We start from the raw sequence: 19,684 nt of genomic DNA, 5'->3' as shown, positions 1-19,684 counted from the left end.
GCCCACTGAGTTCCAGGTGTGCCCAAGCTGCCTGCTGCCTGCACGTTGCATGGCTCCTTGCAAAGGCCAGGAGGTCCAGCTGCAGCAGACAAGTGTCCATGCCTGTGGTCTTTGTGAGGCTTTCACAGTGAGGACCTTCATTCAGAGGGAGTACAGTAATCTTTCATGATTCCCATAAATCAGAAAATTGCATACGACAAAGAGGGTTAGGTCACTCTGGGGGCTCCTGTCTGGATTTTAAGAAACAGGAAAAAAAAAAAAAAGGCATGTTCTGTACAGTAAAAGAAGCAGAGGAGTGGGGGGAATGTTATGAATTGTGTTCTGAAAAATTCAGCTCAACAGTTCTAATAGGGCCAATACCTAGGCTAAAATATTTGGCTGGATCTGTTATGCAATTCATCTTCAGCAGGCAGACACACACACATGATCTGACCCAGAGCCAATTAATTTTTTTATGGAGTTAAATTAGTCTATTTATAAGCTGAAGAGGTTTCAAAAAGGCTATTTAAGGAGGAGGCCATGACTTTTCCACTGGTATGTTTGCCTTTCCATCATTCTGGGTTGCTTTTGTTTGATTGTGGTTTCTGAGTCAAAGAGTGGGCAGTATTGGGCAGGATAATTCCAGCTGAGTGCTTGGACCATTCGTCCTTAAAATGGGGGTGAAAGATTGGGAAACTCTAGGCTGGGCAAGGGTATGTGGGTTGGAGGCCCGAGTTAGCTGTGCAAGTACAACCAAATGTCACCTGGATGTAGGTTTTAATTAGTGGCAAGGGAAGAGAACTTCATTTCCCAGCATGGCTTGGATCCCTTTCCAAGCCACGGGGAGAGATTTCTCTCCACAGTGGATCTAGGTCTAAAGGAAGAGATGCTCCCAAATTACCTGATCCAACACCTGCTGTGGCAGAGATGCTAAAGTTACCTCGAGACCCACTCCTTCGCCTCCCATGCCAGCTTTTCCAAAATTACGCATCCTTTCTTACTCCGCTATTCAAATTCATCTTCAGCAAACAAAGATTAGTGACCCTAGGGAAGAGCATCATAGCGTTCAGCTGAAAGATCTGAGCAACCATTTGTTAAGAAACCACTTTTTACAAAGCGGAAGGCAAGAGAAGCAGAAAGTTTGCCCAAGGCCATAAAAAGGGCATCCGAGTTAGGGCTGGAACTCAGCTCCGCATACTCCAGCTTCCCTATGGTCTACCCAGGAGGGCACAGCCAAAAGTGAGGCACTGGTTTGTCAGGGTGGGAACTGGATATGGCAGGCTGAGCTCACCACCCCAATGTTAAACCTCCTCTCTTCCCAGTCGCCATTCCTAGGAGAGGAAGACCAAGATCACTTACCTACCCATCCTCAGTCAAAGACCAGATCACAGAGCTTCTCTCCCAGGAGAAGGCTGCTCCCGAAGCAGGACTTTCTGGACTATTTCTCCCTACTCATCTCTCCTCCTGGCTCCTGACTGGGTAACGATGTGCTCTCCTAGTGCTCAGTAACCAGAAATCACTTATGCCTCGACCAAAATGCCTGATTTTTTTTTTTTTTTTTTTTTTTTTTGCGGTACGCGGGCCTCTCACTGTTGGGGCCTCTCCCGTTGCGGAGCACAGGCTCCGGACGCGCAGGCTCAGCGGCCATGGCTCACGGGCCCAGCCGCTCCGCGGCATGTGGGATCTTCCCGGACCAGGGCACGAACCCGTGTCCCCTGCATCGGCAGGCGGACTCTCAACCACTGCGCCACCAGGGAAGCCCAAAATGGCTGATTTGTATCCAGATTTTATCCTACCATCTAGCAGGATTCATCCAAATACTTGTAAATTATAGGACTCAGGAAAGAAGTAACTGGCAACTTTGTTGACCACAGGAAAAACAAGCCCCCTGCCCCACATCACCTGCCCTCCTCCCAGGTACTTTCTCTAACTGCCATTACTGTGCTTTCCCAGTACCAGATCTGGTCCAGTACGCTCCCTCTTGCTCTCTGCTCAGGATCTCCACCAGACAGGGAGCCACAAAGCTTCCCCATTTGCCCCCTCAGAGTTATGTGACAAATTTACAAAGGGCAAAGAGCCGTGTTGTTTAGATACAATGTCTTACCTCCTGTTCTGCAGTCCAAAATGCTGATTGCCAACAGTAAATCTGAGCACTGATTCAAATCAACTTTTGTCACCCATTGTCTCGAATCTGCCACTAATTATCTGTGTGACCTTCAGCAAATTACAACCTTAAATTATAACTTTCTCAGGCTTCCCTGGTGGCGCAGTGGTTGAGAGTCCGCCTGCCGATGCAGGGGACACGGGTTCGTGCCCTGGTCCGGGAAGATCCCACATGCCGCGGAGCGGCTGGGCCCGTGAGCCATGGCCGCTGAGCCTGCGCGTCCGGAGCCTGTGCTCCGCAACGGGAGAGGCCACAACAGTGAGAGGCCCGCGTACCGCAAAAAAAAAATTATAACTTTCTCACCTACAAAATGGGGGTGATAATAAGAACGTATAGAGTGACATTTATTGGGCCCTTCCTGGGTCTCTGAACAGTGGGGATCCCCAGTGAACAAGGTGAGATGCTTGCCTTCAGGAAGCTTGTCAAGAGGTCTCCGTACACCTACTAGAGAATGGACTTGAGGATATGGGGAGGGGGAAGGGTAAGCTGTGACAAAGCTAGAGAGAGGCATGGACATATATACGCTACCAAACGTAAAATAGATAGCTAGTGGGAAGCTGCCGCATAGCACAGGGAGATCAGCTCGGTGCTTTGTGACCACCTAGAGGGGTGGGATAGGGAGGGTGGGAGGGAGACGCAAGAGGGAGGGGATATCGGGATATATGTATACGTATAGCTGATTCACTTTGTTATAAAGCAGAAACTAACACACCATTGTAAAGCAATTATACTCCAATAAAGATGTAAAAAAAAAAAAAGAGGTCTCTGTACAGAATGTGGTACTCCACGTCAGAAAAGTTGCCCACTCTTGCACTAAACTAAGAGTCAGTACCCAAGAACTTTAGAATATTATCTTTTTGGTTGGGAAGCTACTTGTAGAGTAAAAATCTATTTCATATTTTAAGCACAGAGAAAATTGAGAACTATTTGAAAAAACTTGCACTGTTTTCCAATGATAACTTAGCAAGGAAGGGCAAATGTAGCAAACTTTGAAAACTCTGTGATATTGGGATTTGAGGGTGAAATAGTCCTTGTGTTAGATCACTGTACTTAAAACAAGAATATTGATTAGGAGACAAGAAGAAACAATCCCTAAACAACATTCTCTGAGTCAGACAAAAGGAAAAACACTACTTAAGTTCTTGAAGCTCTGAATGTAGAGCCAGAGTTTCCTTGTCACAAGTATCTTCTTTGCACTTGCCAACGTACCTAAGACTGTGCCAACTGTTATAGGAAATAAAGGAAAATGCTACCCATGGCTTTACCATGACTGAGCAAGAATCTAGATGGGAGGTGAAGACATACACAGGAAATGATACAATTCATTGCGGCGGCACCAGAAGAATTAGGAAGTAATGAGGGCTCCATGTCAGGAAGGGGCTTCAGGAATGGCTGTGGCCAAAGGAGTCAGCAATGGCTTGAAAGAGAAGCTGGGTCTATAGGATGGTGGATTATGGATGTTTGTACCACAAAGGGAAGGGAAGGGGAAGTAGATGGTGCCTGGCCCTAGGAGGCCTGTACAACCTGGCGTCTGGCTGCCTCTGACCTCTTCCCCACCCGTCTCTCCATTGCTTATCACAGGCCAGCCCCACCGGCCTATATACTTTCTCCCCCTCCCCAAACGTTTGTCTCAGGGCCTTTGCACTTGCTGCTATCTCTTCCCAGATTATCCATCCCCAGTATCCACGAGGATATGCCCTCCCTTCCTTCAGGTCCTTGTCTGAATGGCACCTTCAGAGAAGACTTCCCTGCCCTCTCCTACCTCCCCTCAGCTCTCCCTCTCCCCATTCCCTGCTTTAGTTTTCCCCGTAGCATTTGTCACCAACTGACATAGTCTATAGTTTATCTATTTTTTGTCATTGCCTATCTCTCCCTCCCAAAATGTGAGAGTAGAGAATTGTGTTCTCTGTGCTCACTGCTCCTAAGACACTGTGGGGCACACGGTAGCCTCTCCCTGAATATCTGGGGACTGGATGAATGCTGCTCTCTGTGGAGCTGGAACTAACCATCAGTCTTCTCCCCAAAGGTTTTCAACGGCAGCATCCCGGTGAATTTTTTCCATGGCAACAGAGCCTTGATTATCATAAAAGTCAACTGGAAAACATCATCTGCTTTACCAGCATTTGCTCTACTTCCAAGCCTACTAAACAGCATCTATTCCATCAATCAAGAAGTATCCTTGGGCTTCTCTGGTGGCACAGTGGTTGAGAGTCCGCCTGCCGATGCAGGGAACATGGGTTCGTGCCCCGGTCCGGGAGGATCCCACATGCCGCGGAGCGGCTGGGCCCGTGAGCCATGGCCGCTGAGCCTGCGCATCCGGAGCCTGTGCTCCGCAACGGGCAAGGCCACAGCAGTGAGAGGCCCGCATACGGCAAAAAAAAAAAAAAAAAAGTATCCTTACTGGCAAAATTTCTGCAGAATAATCACTAAGCATGTCGCCAGCTACATAAAAGCCTCTTATGCTCCAGCGATTCTGTAAAGAGTGTGTTTTGTCATTGTACAAGTGGCCTGCATTCCTAGGCAATTTGGTAAATAAGTCACTTTTTGGAGCCAATATAGAGACTACTACCCCCTCGAAGAAAGTCCAACAACTTGCAATATCATGGTCAAAGTAGCCCAGCTTTCACCAAGTTCCTTGCAGACTGGGTCCTCCATTCTGTGGTGAAAGCTGTTCATCAAGGAACCAAATTTTCCTCGGGGCTTCCCCAGCAAGCACAGATAGGGCTCTATGGGGTTCTTACAGCAGGGCAAGCATCTGCCTTAAAGGGTCAAAGAGTTTGGGCTGCAGGCACACGGGAGGTGCCAGACCAGTTGGGGGGCTGTCTGCTGACCCTGGCGGCATGTGTCACCAGGACCAGACTGTGTTAGGGGAGACCACTGGTTAGTATCTTCACTTGGAAACATGAGGATTCCCTGGGTGGTTGGCTTAAGCGAATCCAATTAAAGGGGGAAAAAAGGATGCATTCTATGAAAGAGCATAGAGTTTGTTTTATAGTTCTAGAAAGTACCATGACGTTTCCTCTTCCCCTCCCCGAGTGCTGTGCCTACCCCTTCCTTGGCCATCCAAAATCAGGAGAGACTTGAAGAGTTAGAAGAGCTTCAATCTCTCCCCACGGGGGTGAGGCAATTCTAGCTCAAAGGACTGTCTCCCCAGGAGTTAATTCTCTCCGAGCTCTATGCTAAACCTCCACTCCAGGGAGTAGTTTCAAAGGCAGTGTAAACCTTTCTCAGGGATTTATGTAAACCAGCTAGTGACCCAAGCTTTCCTGACAAAAACTCCCATCCCCAGGCTGTAAGGTGTCTCAGCTGGGCTCACAGAACTTTGCAATCTCATCTGCTCAGCAACAGCGAAGTCAAGGAGCCCTAAAGGGGCTTTTCTCAGCCAAGGGGAGCTGTTGGCCTCTTGTTGCTCTTTCTGGGCCCTGCCAAGAATGACATCATCTCTCTGGATCATTAGCAGGCCCTATCAGCAAACACTATCCCATCAGTCACATCAAAGCTGCCCCACATATGTTCATGCTGGTCAGGGAGCCAGTTTCTAGCAGCTTCGTGCCCTGCTTTAAAAACTCCTGAGATGGTCTCATGAACTCAAAAAGCCACTGCTAGAATAAGTTTTTAAACACAGAGGGAAGGGCTTCCCTGGTGGCGCAGTGGTTGAGAGTCCACCTGCTGATGCAGGGGACACGGGTTCGTGCCCCGGTCCGCGAAGATCCCACATGCCGCGTAGCGGCTGGGCCCGTGAGCCATGGCCGCTGAGCCTGCGCGTCTGGAGCCTGTGCTCCGCAACGGGAGAGGCCACAACAGTGAGAGGCCCGCATACCGCAAAAAAAAAAAAAACAAAAAAACACAGAGGGAAGATTCAGCAGGACACTATAATAACAGATTATATGAATCTAGAGTTTCAGATATACTGCTCCTCAAGGTATTCCTTCTGAAATTTTAAACAACAGTATTTATGATAAACACCTGCATTAGCCCAACCAGCCAGTAAGGTGAGATCCGCCACGAAGCTCATAAAGAAATGGATATTACCTCTCTTCTCTGGGTCAAATATCCCCACTTGTGGTGGGAATAGCCCAGAGAGTAAGGGGTGCACTGTGTGGTTTTTCTGGGGTAGAAAATAGCAGAAATGATGCACTGCAGGAAGACATTCTCTATCCTGTGGACACCCTATAGATTTATCTGGGCTGATCAGTATTCGTGCCAAGATGGGCACTTCAGAGACCATTCGCCCAGAGAAGGACCCTAGAGATCACTCATCCCTACCTTCTCATCTGGAATTCAGTTCAGTTTAACTGCAAAAGGGGAGCCTGAGGCCTAGAGAAATTCAATGCCCGCTGGACAGCTAACTAGCTAACCAAAGGCCCTGACCTAGCATGAGGGGGTTACTAGCAAGGTGAATGGTTCAGCTGGTAAAAAGAAAAGAGGAAAGGGGTGTGATTCATTATTTAATAATATAACCACACAGGCTAAAAGGTTACCAGGGACCCGTGTTCCTGCCTCTAAGACTTAACCGACCTCCTTCTGAATCCACAAGAACCTCTGCCATCTCCAAGTGCAACCAGACACGTTGGGCTAGTGCCCGGCTTTCAGGAAGGGGCAGGTGTGCAGGCAACACAGCCAGGGCCTCACCATCACCCTGGCCTGCTTTCTCCTCCCACCTCCTGCCTTGGAGGGTCTGCTTCCCTCCTGCAGCCAAGCTCATTGTAGAGAACGTCAGGGGACAAAAAGGTCTTCTACCCCCGAGGTCAGTCTGTCAGTCCACTGCTGAGGGCTTACTCTGTGCTGGGCCCTGGGGACTCTGTGTTTCGGCAAGGACAAAATGGAACCACATTAAAACTGCATAAATGACATCAATTTCCTGAACCCTAAACAGAAATGCATCTGACAGCATCACTAACTGTGAAAAACACAGTGGGTTTATTGATTTTTTGTGTTATAGTTTTTTTTTTGTTTTGTTTTTTGTTTTTTTGTTTTTTTGTTTTTTTTTTTTTTTTTTTTGGTGAAAAAAAGAACCATCCAAAATTTATTCTCCAACAGACAGACAGCATCAGCAGGTAAAAACTACAGGGGTTTCTCCGTAGATCATACATTCACAAGGCATTATTAGCTTAACAAGTGAGAAAGCCTCTGGTGTATTTTCTGTAACAATATCCACTTCACAGTGTAAACAGGTACTATTATGTGTTCACTTACAATTCCAGAAGGAAAGGCACAACTTGGCAAAACAAAAAAAATTTTTTTTGGATCCTAAAGTCAGGTGCAATTACCGAGAGACAGACTTGAGAACAGTCACAATCCACTTTTCCACATAGAGGGGCAAAGACTTCACCCAGAAATGTGGGTCTTTCTTTCTCCTTCCTTGTTAAATCCTCAAGAGTAACGCTTCATCGTCTGCTTAATATCACATATACAAAAGGGGGATTAAGAAAAAAAGAATCACAACATGTTGAACTTCCAGCTGCTCCCACCAATACATCAACTCTTAGGTTTACGACAGGACCTAGGAACACTTCAGCGGTCATCAAATAAGAAAATAGAGACTATAGCTACAAAAATAACACATGAATGAGGTAGATAAATTAAAGCTTTCACATCCAGGACTTGCCTGTTCCAACTTGGTAGCCTTCATGCAATACTCAGAAAAAAAAAATCTTCATAATTACTTGGCATAAGTCACAATCAAGGAACTTCTGGTACAAATTAGTATAAGAAGTTATTAGTGTATAATAAGACACACCCTTCCTGTGAGTTTGTTTCTTCAAGAACGGACACCCAGCTCTTCAGAGTAGGCACCGGTGAACTAAATTAGGTCACCTGAGATTCCCTGCTCAGGTGCTCACCTCTCCTGGTTTTAGGAAGAAGAAGGGCATCTGGAAAGCATAGGGAGGACACCTTGGCACTCTTGGGACTCCAACTGAACTGTATTTAAATAAGCAGCAACACACACACCGACTTTCTAAGGACTAAAATCCGTCCACTTGAGGGCATTCTACTTCAGGTTCCAAGGTTGAAAAAAAATTTGGAATTCTACAACCTCGGCTTTAAAAAAAAAAAGTACATTCAAAAAAGAAAAGAAAAATGGGTGTAGGGTTGGGAGAATACCAAACAGGTCCCTAAACAGACGACAGACCTTGTCCATTTACCCGCATACAGTCACCGCAGAAGTAAGTATACAGTACCCACCCACCCCTCCCCCCACCCCCCAAACAGGCAAAACAGTTGTCTTCTCCATGGTGGTTCAACACCTTCCAACTTGAAATAGGGGACAGTCTTTGGAAACAGTTACTCTAGGTTGTACAAAGGTTTTATGTATATAGTTTGTTGCAAGTAACAAAACTACTTTGCAAGACCCGCTTTTTTCCAAAATTAAAAAAAAAACTAGTCTATATTTGTTTTAGTATGAATTTTTTTTTTGATTTTTTTCTTTTTTGTTTGTTTTTGCAAAGCAGCATAGCAACATTGTGATTGTAGGATGTGCCTGAGGTTGTGGTCACAACTGTAAACATTATTTGCACATCAGGAAGAAAACTGGAGGAGATGGGGTCTTTAAGAAAAACAAACAAAAAAGGGACAGTTCTAGAGAGGTCACTGCACTACTCCTTCGACGTGCGTTCTCCTGTAGCTTAGCTGACGGCGATCTTGTTTTCCTCCAGGAAGTGAGGGAACTGGTGTTTGGGGACGCTGTCGGCAGCTCCTGGCTTCTCCACCTCGGCACTGATGGCCGACTGGGAGCCATCCATCTTGGAGGTAGCGGTGTTATTCACCACGGAGCTGGCCCCCAGCGACACCGGGAGGGTGGGAATGCCACCACTCTGGATCACAGAGATTTCGTTGGTCTTCATGGCCAGACCACCATTGAGCATGGTGGTGTACTGATTCCACACAACAGGGTCCACGTTCACCGAAGGGGCCAGGATTTCCTTGGGCAATATCTCGGGGACCCTCTTTCCGTCCGTTCCTAATAGAGCCATGGTGTTCTCGATGGCCAGCTTCCTGCCACGGCGTGCCGAGCTATTGTTGGCCCCGTGCGTCATATAATGGACCTTCAAGTTGCCTTTGGTGGTAAAAGCTCGCCCACAAATGTTACACACGAAAGGCCTCTCCCCGGTGTGAGTCCGCTCGTGAATCTGAAGCGCGCTGGCAGATGAGAAGTTCTTCCCGCACCTCGTGCAGCCGTGCTGCTTGGCCTGTCGTCGGGGCTGGATGGCTAGCAAAGGTGTCACGCCTGGGGACATGGTCGCGGGACCAACGAACGCACCAGGAACTTCGACTTTGACATAGGCTGGCTGGGCTCGGATAAATGTCGGTGGGCCAGTGCTCCGACCTTCCGTCTCAGTGCGGCTGTTCTCGGAGCTGTCCACTTTGCCACCGGTATCGGGAGACTTGGACTTGACACTCTCCGCTTGGCTATTGGCTGGGGAGACTGCCTGGAAGGACGTGGTCTCCAGGACATCTGGACTTCGGCTCGGATACTCCTGGTCCCCCATCACTGAGGAGGAAGAGTCGTTGGTCAAGCCATCACTCTCCACGGAACCATTTTCTCGGCTGCTCTGTCGCTGCAGGACAAGACCAGTGAGACCCGTCTTCCCCTGGGCATCTAGGGAAGCCACCGAGGCCAGCCCTAGAGTAGGTGATGCTGAGTGAATGCTGGGAAGGGGCATGGGGACCTTCGAGGAGCTGCCAGGGGCCTCCTGGGAGCAGACTTCGTCTACATCGATGCTTTCGACATCATCATGACAGACAACGCTTGTACTGCCATTTTCACCGACCATCATCGGCTCGGGACCCGCAAAGTCACAGGGATTCTCCGGCAGAGGCGTGTTGGGAATCTGACCGCCCATGTGCATCCGAATATGCTGCTGCAGCATGACCGCGTTGGTAAACTTCTTCTGGCAGATGGGGCACGAATGCTGCGTCTTTATGGACGTGTTGGTCCGGTGCACCCCGAGGTGCGTCTTCAGGTTGCCTTTGGTGGAGAAGGCTCGACCACAGATCTTACACTGGAACGGCCTCTCCCCGGTGTGGGTGCGGTAATGCATCTTGAGGGAACTTTGGCAGCTTAAGACACGGTGGCATATGAGACATTCGTTGGGGTCGGTGGTGGCCTTGTCGATGTTCTCCACCAGCTGCTGCAATTTCAGGGTCTCTGACCCCGGCTCGGGTGTCCCACTCCCTTGGAAGCCACCAACCCTCGGGGAGTTATGGTTGGGCCCCACCCCAGGCAGGATGCATCCATCCTCACTTTCCGGAGAAGGCCCGGGCTGCAGGTCGCTGGGCAACGGGCCACCCATGAGGTCCTTGGAGTTAGTCCCCGAAGAGAGATTCTGAGATAGCCCTACATTGGGGGTCCCCGTCGCAAGGACGGGTTTGTTGTCTAAGGAGAGCCCGGACTCATCTACGGGGACAGGGCCAGAGAGCACGTAGGGAAGGCCACTGCCTGCCGCCATCTTGTCGTGGAACTCGGCAAACAGCTGCGGGTTTGCCTTCACCTGGGGATGCCGATGAAAGTGCACCTTGAGGTTGCCCTTGGTGGTGAAGCGGTGACCGCAGACAGAACACACGAAGGGTCTCTCTCCGGTGTGGGAGCGGAGGTGGATCTGCAAGGAGCTATCAGTCCCAAAAACCTTGCTACAGTACTTACACTTGTGCTTGTAGAGGACCTCGTCCTTGGGTTTGACATCTACCGGGGAGACACTCGGTGGCTTCCCTTTCCCTTTCTTGGACGGGTCTAACGCCACCGCGGAGAAGGGGCTCTGGAAGAGCATAGAGCCTGGGGCCTGAGGTAGCAACGCCCCCGGGAGACGCGACAGGACGTTGGGGAGCACCCGGGTCCCGTCTGGCTTCAGGGCGAAGGGCGTCAGCCCTGGGGACACGGAGCTGGCAGCAGAAGGGATGCTGGTGTGAGGTAGCTTGGCTGGCTTCAAGGTGTCCAGGGGCAAAGCCGGGCTCCCCGCCTTCTGGCTGAGCAGAGCCACAGCCGCCGAAACCTGCTGGGACACGTGGCCACCCAGCGTCTTCAGGGAGTCAGCTCCGGCCACGCCGCTGGAGTGGAGGGCGTGGGAGGCCCACAGGTTCACCTGCACGCGGATCTGCTCCGTGAGCTGGATTTGCTGGAGCTGCTGCTGCTGCAGACACAGGATCTGCTCGAGGACCCAGGGGATGCTGCTGGCGCCGGGCAGCGGGGCTGGGGGCGCGTCTGCGCCCCGCTGGTTCACGGCCACCTTGGTGCCCCGTAGCGCTTGAAGCGTGACGTTGGTGTTGGCCACTTTGCCTTTGGGTAAATAGCTTATGTCCTGGGGTGTGGGTGGCAGGGCGGCCTCCGTCTTTAAGTACACGATGGACTCTGCCCCCGGCTTCTCCCTCGTGTCCCCTGAGCTGCCACCGTCCTCTCTGTGACCGTCCTTCCTGCTTGGGCTGCGTGGCTGGTGGCTCAGCACAGCCCCGGAGAAGTCTTCTGAAGGCACCGGCCCCTCGCTGTCGTTCATGATGAGGACAGGTGGATTTTTAGTGCAATTCTTCTTATGGTCTAAGAACTCCGAGAAACTGAAGAACTCGGCACAGCATTTCTCACAGATGTGAGTCTCCTCCCGCCGAGGCCTCTTTATCCCTGCTCCGTCCACGTTCACGTCATCGCCACTCCCTGGGGGGTTCATTGGAGTACCCGGCTCCCCCGCCGCCGGCGCCGCTGCGGCCGCATCTGCAAACTCCGGGGCCGGCTGCTGCGGCTGCTGCTCGCCCTGGTCCTCCTCCGAGTTGATGTGTTGGGGTTTCGCCTGCTTGCGCCTCGACATGGTGCGAGCATCGGGGCGCCTGGAGAGCCGCGGTTATTTGCCCACTCCGCCACAAATTCCTGGAGTTGGGAAATTTACCCCCCTTCTATAGTTTTTTTTTTTAATATTTATTTGGTTGTGCTGGGGCTTAGTCACAGCAGGCGGGCTCCTTAGTTGTGGCTTACTGGCTCCTTAGTTGTGGCATGTGAACTCTTAGTTGTCGTGTGTGGACTCTTAGTTGCAGCATGCATGTGGGATCTAGTTCCCCGACCAGGGATCAAACCCGGGCCCCCTGCATTGGGAGCACGGGGTCTAATCCACTGCACCACCAGGGAAGTCCCTCTATTGGATTATTTTTATTTTTTTAACATCTTTATTTGAGTATAATTGCTTTACAATGGTGTGTTAGTTTCTGCTGTATAACAAAGTGAATCAGCTATACATAATTAATGTTATAGTTTTAAAAACACAGACGAGCTAAATGAATTTGAAGCTATACTTTCTGAAGCTTTTGAATTAGATAGAATATTGTGTTCATCCAGGACCTCCAAGACAGGACCAAACATGCCAGGATGTATGAGGGGGTAGCTGGAGACAGCTGGGAACACCGCTGTCAGACGATGATGCAGGCCTGACCCTGAGGGCAGGAGAGGGGCAGGCAGGGGGCAGGTGGCATAAGGAAGGTCTGGTGGGGAGGCCACAAGCCCCACTCTGGCTGCCACCGGAGTCGAACGACGCCAGGGAATGGGCACTGACCAGGGCGCCAGGGGGAAGCGTGACCTCAGTGCAAAGGTGGGGCAGGATCTCAGAGGGCAGCAGCTGGGCCCTTGGTCAGTTACATTCCCTCCAGAGGGAGGTCAGTGAGGCACGTTCTCCTGGCCACCACGAACACCAAATACGGTGGCCGCACAGGAGTAGTTGCCAGGACCCAGCCTGGAACCAGTTCTTGAGTTCTGCCTCTGCTTTGAGCAGTGCCAGCTTGGGCACCGTGCTGAACTCTGTCATGACTCAGTTTCTTCAGTTCTAAAATTTGGATTCAAATGGTACTGAATTGAATTCTCACGGCCCTATAATTAATCGGCATAAAGCACTCGGAGCAATGCCACATGCAGAGCAGAAATGCTCAGGGAATGTTAGCTTTTCTTATTGGATTCCAGTTTAGTTGTTGTCTGTGATGGGTTGAATTGTGCCCCCCCCTTACACACACCAAAAAGATGTGTTGTAGCCTTAATCCCAGCACCTCAGAATATGACCCTATTTGGAGATAGTCCTTACAGAGGTCATCAGGTTAAAATGAGGTCATGAGGGTGGGCCCAATCCAATACGACTGGTGTCCTTATAAAAAGGGGAAATCTGGACACAGGGACAGACACCCATAGAGAAAAGGGATGTGAAGAAACATAGGAGGAAGCGTCCATCTAAGGCCAAGGAGAGTGACCTGGAACAGATGCCCCCTCACAGCCCTCAGAAGGAAACGAGCCCGTGGAGACCTAGAACTTGGACCTCTGGCCTCTAGAACTGCAAGACTGTTTCTGTTGTTGAAGCCACCCAATCCGTGGTACTTTGTTATGGCAGCCCTAGCAAACTAACACACAGTCCATTCTTAAATTCTGAAACTAGTCCTTTCTGACGAAGTTTTGAGTGAGAACACCTGCCAGAAGTGGGTGCCTCAGTCCCTGGCTTCAAGGGACTGCGGCTCTTCCAGCATCTTTAGCCAGGTGAGCGTTTCTGGGGTCAGACCCCATCAGGCAGCACCCACTTCCCTGCAGCCACACATGCCCCCGTGGGTGGGTCCCCACCCCAAGGGAAAGAACAGGTGCCTTGCTGTTATTTTCAACCACGTACAATTTAACCCGCGCTGGCAGACTTGGAAACTGACATTTGCCCATAATTGCCGTGACCCGGCACCAGCATTGCTAGCGAATGATAGTGATGAGCTTTATCAGAATTGGAAGCTCCAGACAACGAGATTACAGAATTCAGGATGAAGTTTGCTGTGATTTCACGACCTCAGCCCGAAAACATGTGGCCAAATAAACTGGATTCATTCAAGAGATTTGGGGGCACTTTTAAAACCCACAGAATCTAAATGCTCCACCTGAAATTCAGCATGACCTTATTTCTTGGGAACAGTTGTCTCAGCGAAGAGACTTGGGGTTGAGGAGGATAAAGAAAAACAGAGCAACATTGGTCTGATATTATCTGTGGTTGTCTAAGAGTCGGAGCGAGTTTAATGAGCACCGATCCGAGTTTCAACCAATTTGATTCTTTGCGTTATTGGAATCGGGTTCTCACTGTGCCTCTTATACTGTTTAAAAGAAGGATGCTTTCCTCCCCTGCGCTAGATTGGAGACACTCCTGGAGATGTCACAGCAGAGGTTAAGGCTAGAACCACTCCGGGGACCATGGCCCACCCCTCCGGATGTCTTCTGGGAGAATCTGTTCGATCCAAGCAGCTTGTGAGCAAAGGAAGAGGCGGCCCTGATGTCACTTTACCCGTGGCAGCTCCTGCCCAGTCTCCTGAACTGATGGGTGCCTGTCCCTCTGGATGAGTCACGGGGTAAGAAGCTAGTCCAAGTGGGGTGGCTTTTTTCTTTTTAAGAAGATTGGTTTTTCAAAGGGTTTGCAGGGAGAACTGAATGCATGAGGTTGGAGGATATCCTGCAAACGTCAGATATTTCCAGGATAAAAGAAAATGCCTACAGGAGCAGACCCTCTCAGTTAAGTAGGTCTGGCCACGGGAGGGTGAAGCTGTGGGAGCATAACCCTTCCTCCCTTCCCACCTTACTGTGTCTCCTGGCTGGGCTCCCCCTTGGTAAATTTATTGCTTATTTTAGCATCTGAAGCCAGAGAGTGGATGAGTAAGCTCAACCCCTGTGTCCTAACAGATTGAACAAGATGGTGTGGATGAGAAGAGAGTAAATCATTGGTTCTCAACGCTGGCTGAACTTTAGAATCACCTGGAGAGCATTTACAAACCACCTTTCCCAGCTGGAGCTCCAGATATTCTGATTGAAAAGGGCTGGCCGGGGCTCAGGCAATGGTAGCTTTGAAAAGCTCCCCAGGCTACTCCAATGTGCAGCCTTGGGTTCCAGACCCATGAAGTAACTCCTCACCTGAAGCAATGACGTAATGACCCAGAAAGACTGGATCTCCACCCCTCCGTGCAGCCCCAGCCCAGTTGGCCCTCACTGATGGAGACGCTACGAGAAATGAAGGGACCCCGCCTAGCTGAGGGAGTCCCTGAGGCTGCCAAGGGAGGGGCCCTTTAGTCCAGTCCTGGTACCACTGGAGTCAGGAAGTCTGCAGGGACTCCCTCCAAGGGCAGGGATTGGGGTGAAAAGGGGAGTGTGGAACTTGTTATGCCAGAAAAGAGAGGCCCAATTGTTTCTGCCAAAAAAGAGGAAGGTCGAGGTGGATGTTCCAGAGTTTGAACCTGAAGCCAGGAATCTGTGCGGCGGCAAGAGAGTGCCGTGCTGCGGACCTTCCCTCACGTCCCAGCACCACCACTCAGTGAGGGGCAGGTCACAAGTCACAAGGGTACAGTAATGGTGGTCTTCTTTCCCACCTAAAGAAGAAATAGAAGGACGTTATTTCCCCCTTTGACGTTGATGTTTTTGCATACGGTTCTACTAGGACATCAGTTGCAAGCTGTGCTGTTTCTCTCTTCTGGATGTGGAGGCGTGTGGCGTTTCTTTGTCATTGGCCATGCCCTTTCTGAGGACTGCCCCACCCAGCTGGGCATAAGCTCCCCATGCTTCCGTGTCTGCGAGGGCTGGCTCTGCTCGAAGCGTGGTCACCCAGGCTGAGAGAGGATAAGGGTGACGTTGATGGGTGCGGGGCCGGCTCAGTCATTCAGTGCACCATCTGAGTCTTGCCTCAGAGATGTACTTTCTTCTGCTGACGTGAGATCTAGGTGTAACACACAAGCAAGTAATGCCTCAGATGTGAGAGGAGCCATAGGTGGAGGTCTGTGAACTGCAGCCTTGCCTTCTGTATTGCATTTAAGCCCCATCATGGGAAAATAAAACCAGATTGGCTGTTAAATGCTCAAAGAAGGATTCCCGAGGAAGCACCTAATCCCGCTGCTTTTGTCAGCCAGGCCTTTAATCCTTGTGCGTCTGAAGCCTTGTAAATGAGGGGAGAGGGTGTCCTCTGCTCCCTGGCTCGCACGTGGGATAGATTGGGAAGAGGCACTGCATTTTCTCACCTGCTTATATTTTGCTTCTGGGGGTAGTTCCTTCTACCTTATCTGGATTGAATATTTCTTGAAGCAAGAAATGCTTTTGCCACCTGCCCTGTCAAGGCATTCTAACTCAGATGGAACCACCCCAGAGAATTGTGTAAATGCCTCGGCAGCCCTCTGCGTCACAGGGAAAGAGGCTGACCCCTCGCCGGAGCCCTCCAATTCTCCCGGAGGGCATCCCTGGCCTCTTGTCCTCCACGCAGACCGTGACTTGAAAGAAGAGGTATTTCCTATAGCTGGTTGGAAGAGACACTCGGGAATAAATCAGAGCTCTGTAAGAGCAGGAGTGCGGCTTTGAAACTGCCAGTAGCTAATTTTCTGAAGGAGACAGAATTGGTTTGGCTAAATTGTTGGGCTCCTGTTGGCTGCCTTAACTACGCGTCAGAGTGACCACAACTTCAGAGGGGAGAGAAAAGCCATGGCAATGACAGCTCTGGAGAGGGTGCGGGCCAAGAGGGTGGAGCTAGAGGTAGGAAGCCACTCTCTCCTCTGTTCCTCCTTCCTGTAGTCAGAGAGGTTCAGGCCACACTCCGTCCAACCACGTGGACCCACCCAGCCGGCCTTCCACTACTATTCTAAGCCCCCGAGTCAGCCCATAACCCATGTGGGCCACAAACAGTAGAAAAGGAATGACCTCTGGGGAAGTAGAAAGGGGTATGAAACCACAGGACTGTGCTTTGGGAAAGCAAAGTATTAGAATAAATCCTTAAGGATCTAATCTCATCCTCAGAAACAGTATTCCCAAACCATATAGGCCTCTGACAAGTGTTGGCTCCGGCCCCACTTCTTAAAGCCGGCTGCTGGCCATATCATCAGGTTAAAGGTACAGCAAAGAGGTGCACTTGGAGATGGACCACCAACAATTTCCTGACGGTGGAACCTCACAGAATTGGCTGCAGCCAGACCCTCCTGGGAGAGAGGGGGCTGCAGCAGTGCCATTAAGTAGCTCAACGCAATTATCTTGGATGACAGAGAGGGCAGTGGGCCCAAGGGGGCTTGCTGGGACTTGAGCAGCAGGGACTCCAGTCATATAGACCAGAGTACGAACTGGTCCCACAGACTACAAAGTAGACTAAATTGGGCAATGACTTAATCTTCTACTCCCCATTTTCCTCATGCAAAATAGGAATAATAATGTTTCTATCTCATAGAGCTGCCGTAAGAATTAGTGAGGTAATCTGTCTAAAGCACTTTACCTAGATGTGTAAAGTGCTCAATAGATATTAGATATTAATATTATTAAGAATGAGGCACAGGTTGGAAAAGAAAATCTATACATTTCTAAACACCCAAATTAGCCCCTTTCCAAGTGATTACATACATGAAATACTGTACCATTACACATCTCCTTTTATGAAAATGTCCTAAAATATGCTCACCATGCCTGCACACCAGCCCCACGTGCTTTCTTTCAGACTCCCTGGTAAATGAGGTCTGGTTGCATGTTTTCAAAGCCGATTTTTGCTTTGAAATGATGCATTTAAGAGAACTATTGGTAAGGAACATTTGGGGCAGTTTGGATACCATGAGTCAGCAGAAATTTGAGTTCCCAGGATTATTGTCTTTCGTGTTGTTGAAAATTCCAGCAATTCATGAAAAAGTCTCTTTCATGGCATATTCAGGTCTGGAGGGACTAAAGCATCAGGTATATTCAGGTCTGGAGGGACTAAAGCATAGTTTGTCTAAATGATATGTCCTTTAGGACATTCCTTAAATAATTTGCTTTGTTTGAAGCTCTTTTAAGAAACCACATGTAATTGCGTTCAAGTATTCAGAAAGTTACGCCTCAAACTAGCGAATGCCAAGAAATGTGAAGTTCTGACTGCCACCCCAACCCTAATTCAGCAAACGGGCCTTTGTTCCTCCCCTAAAGCATGATGCCTTCAGAAAAGAATGCAAGCTGCAGTGTCCATGGCTTCTGGCTTCTCTCTGCAGCATTCCTTTCCATTATGTGGGCAGGTCTTTTGATATTAATCAATTCTAGTATTTATAAACAGTCCTGTCTAGGGGGAAAAGGCATATACATATTTTAAGACTGTCACTATGTGCTAATGATGGGGTGTCATGAGATTTTTGTTCAAAGTCTAAGGATGAGTCAGAAACGAAAAAGATTCTAAATCCCAGTTCTCAATGGTTTATTATTCCTTATTCTGACTAACTTGCTTCTAATGTGTATTCATGCCTCCTGCATGCAGAAATATTGCTCTTATTAATCACAGACTAGATCTCCATTGAATTCAATATTCTTCTTTTAGACCATTGCGACCCCGGATGTGGTTTTTTTCCCCTTACAGTTGCTTAAACTATCACCAGTGCATAAGGCCAAAGCTGAAAGAAATAAGGCCATGCCTACAGGAAATCAGACTTCACACAAGTGTGATGTGCAATTAAAGACAAAATGTGTAACTGTTCTCTCCATGACCAGTCTCTACGCTGGATTCCCTTGAGCATTTGGTGCTCGGGGAGTACCAGATTAATACCTGTAATGTGAATAGAAAAGCAAAGAATGGCTGGGAGAAAAGAGCTTCATCCATCCATTCAGCGAACAGTTAGTGATGTCTAGTCTGAACCAAGTACTCTTCTAGGCTCTGAGGATACAGACAATGTTTGCCCGCATGGAGCTCAGGTTGTAGTGCTGGGAAACAGACAATAATGTAGGTGGGTATGGCGTTTGAAGGTAAAGTGTGTGTTATGGCAGGTGGACGTGATACGGAAAAATAAAATACAATGAGGAAGACGGATAGCGGTTTCTGGGAGCACAGGACAGGTGACTACAATTTATAAAAAGGTGGTCAAGGTAGACCTACTAGTATTTGAGCAAAGACCCGAAAGAACTGAATATACGATCCATGTGGATATCTGAAGAAAAAAGCATTCACGGCAACAATGGAAACTTGCAAAGAAGAGGCCAGCATGACTGCAGCTAGGGAGAGGGCAGAGTGGCAGCAGTTAAGGCCTGAGAGAAAGGAGGGGCAGTTTAAATCAGGCACCATGAGTCATTTGTAAGGACTTGGGCTTCTACTCCAAGTGAGATAGAGCCATTGCTGTGTTTTGAGCAGGGGTGCAGGACCCAACTTCTGCTTTAATTACATCCCCTTGGATGCCATGTTAAGAACGGGCTATATGGGGCAAAGGCAGAAGTGGGAAAACCATCTAGGAAGGCTCTTTAAAGACTTGGACCGGAGGTCTGAGAAGCAGCCAGGTCCTGGATTATTTTCAAGGAAGAACTAATGGAACTTGCTAAAGGATTAGATGTAGGTTGTGAGAGAAAGACAAGAGACAAGAATAACTCTAAGATTTTTTGGCATAAGAACCAAAGGGTGGAACTGTCATTTTTTGAGAGGAAAGAAAGTGAGAAGGGGGTGAGGATTTGAAGATGGATGTGTTAAGTGTGAGATGCCTATTAGACGTCCAAATGGAGATGTTGAGTAGGCAGTTGGAGAGAGAAATCTGGGATTCAAGGGAAAAGTTGAAGCTTGAGACATATTTTTAGGTTTTTATCAGCATTTCGATGATATTTAG

General features: G+C 49.2%; 1 protein-coding gene across 2 annotated transcripts; it reads right to left on the bottom strand.

Moving 5' to 3' along the window:
- Positions 1 to 8,582: 8,582 nt before the first annotated feature.
- Positions 8,583 to 12,001, bottom strand: LOC101287051 (sal-like protein 4). 2 transcript variants are annotated; one of them, XM_049707688.1, is made up of 2 exons: positions 10,788 to 12,001; positions 8,583 to 9,470 (listed from the first exon to the last, which is right to left on the bottom strand). In XM_049707688.1, the coding sequence occupies exons 1-2, from the start codon at positions 11,935 to 11,937 to the stop codon at positions 8,770 to 8,772; spliced, it is 1,851 nt and encodes a 616-aa protein (XP_049563645.1). In that variant the 5' UTR covers positions 11,938 to 12,001; the 3' UTR covers positions 8,583 to 8,769. The 2 variants fall into 2 exon arrangements, with proteins under 2 accessions (XP_049563645.1, XP_049563644.1); XM_049707687.1 differs by having other exon boundaries at positions 8,583 to 12,001.
- Positions 12,002 to 19,684: the final 7,683 nt, after the last annotated feature.

The sequence above is a fragment of the Orcinus orca genome, chromosome 3 (genome assembly GCF_937001465.1).
Source record: "Orcinus orca chromosome 3, mOrcOrc1.1, whole genome shotgun sequence".
NCBI lineage: Eukaryota > Metazoa > Chordata > Mammalia > Artiodactyla > Delphinidae > Orcinus > Orcinus orca.
The sequence above is the reverse complement of the archived record's forward strand: the minus strand, read 5'-3'. Positions and strand labels throughout refer to the sequence as shown.

Bases quoted from the DNA above. Each gene is read 5' to 3' on its own strand.
- LOC101287051 (XM_049707687.1), bottom strand. From the start codon at position 11,937: ATGTCGAGGCGCAAGCAGGCGAAACCCCAACACATCAACTCGGAGGAG.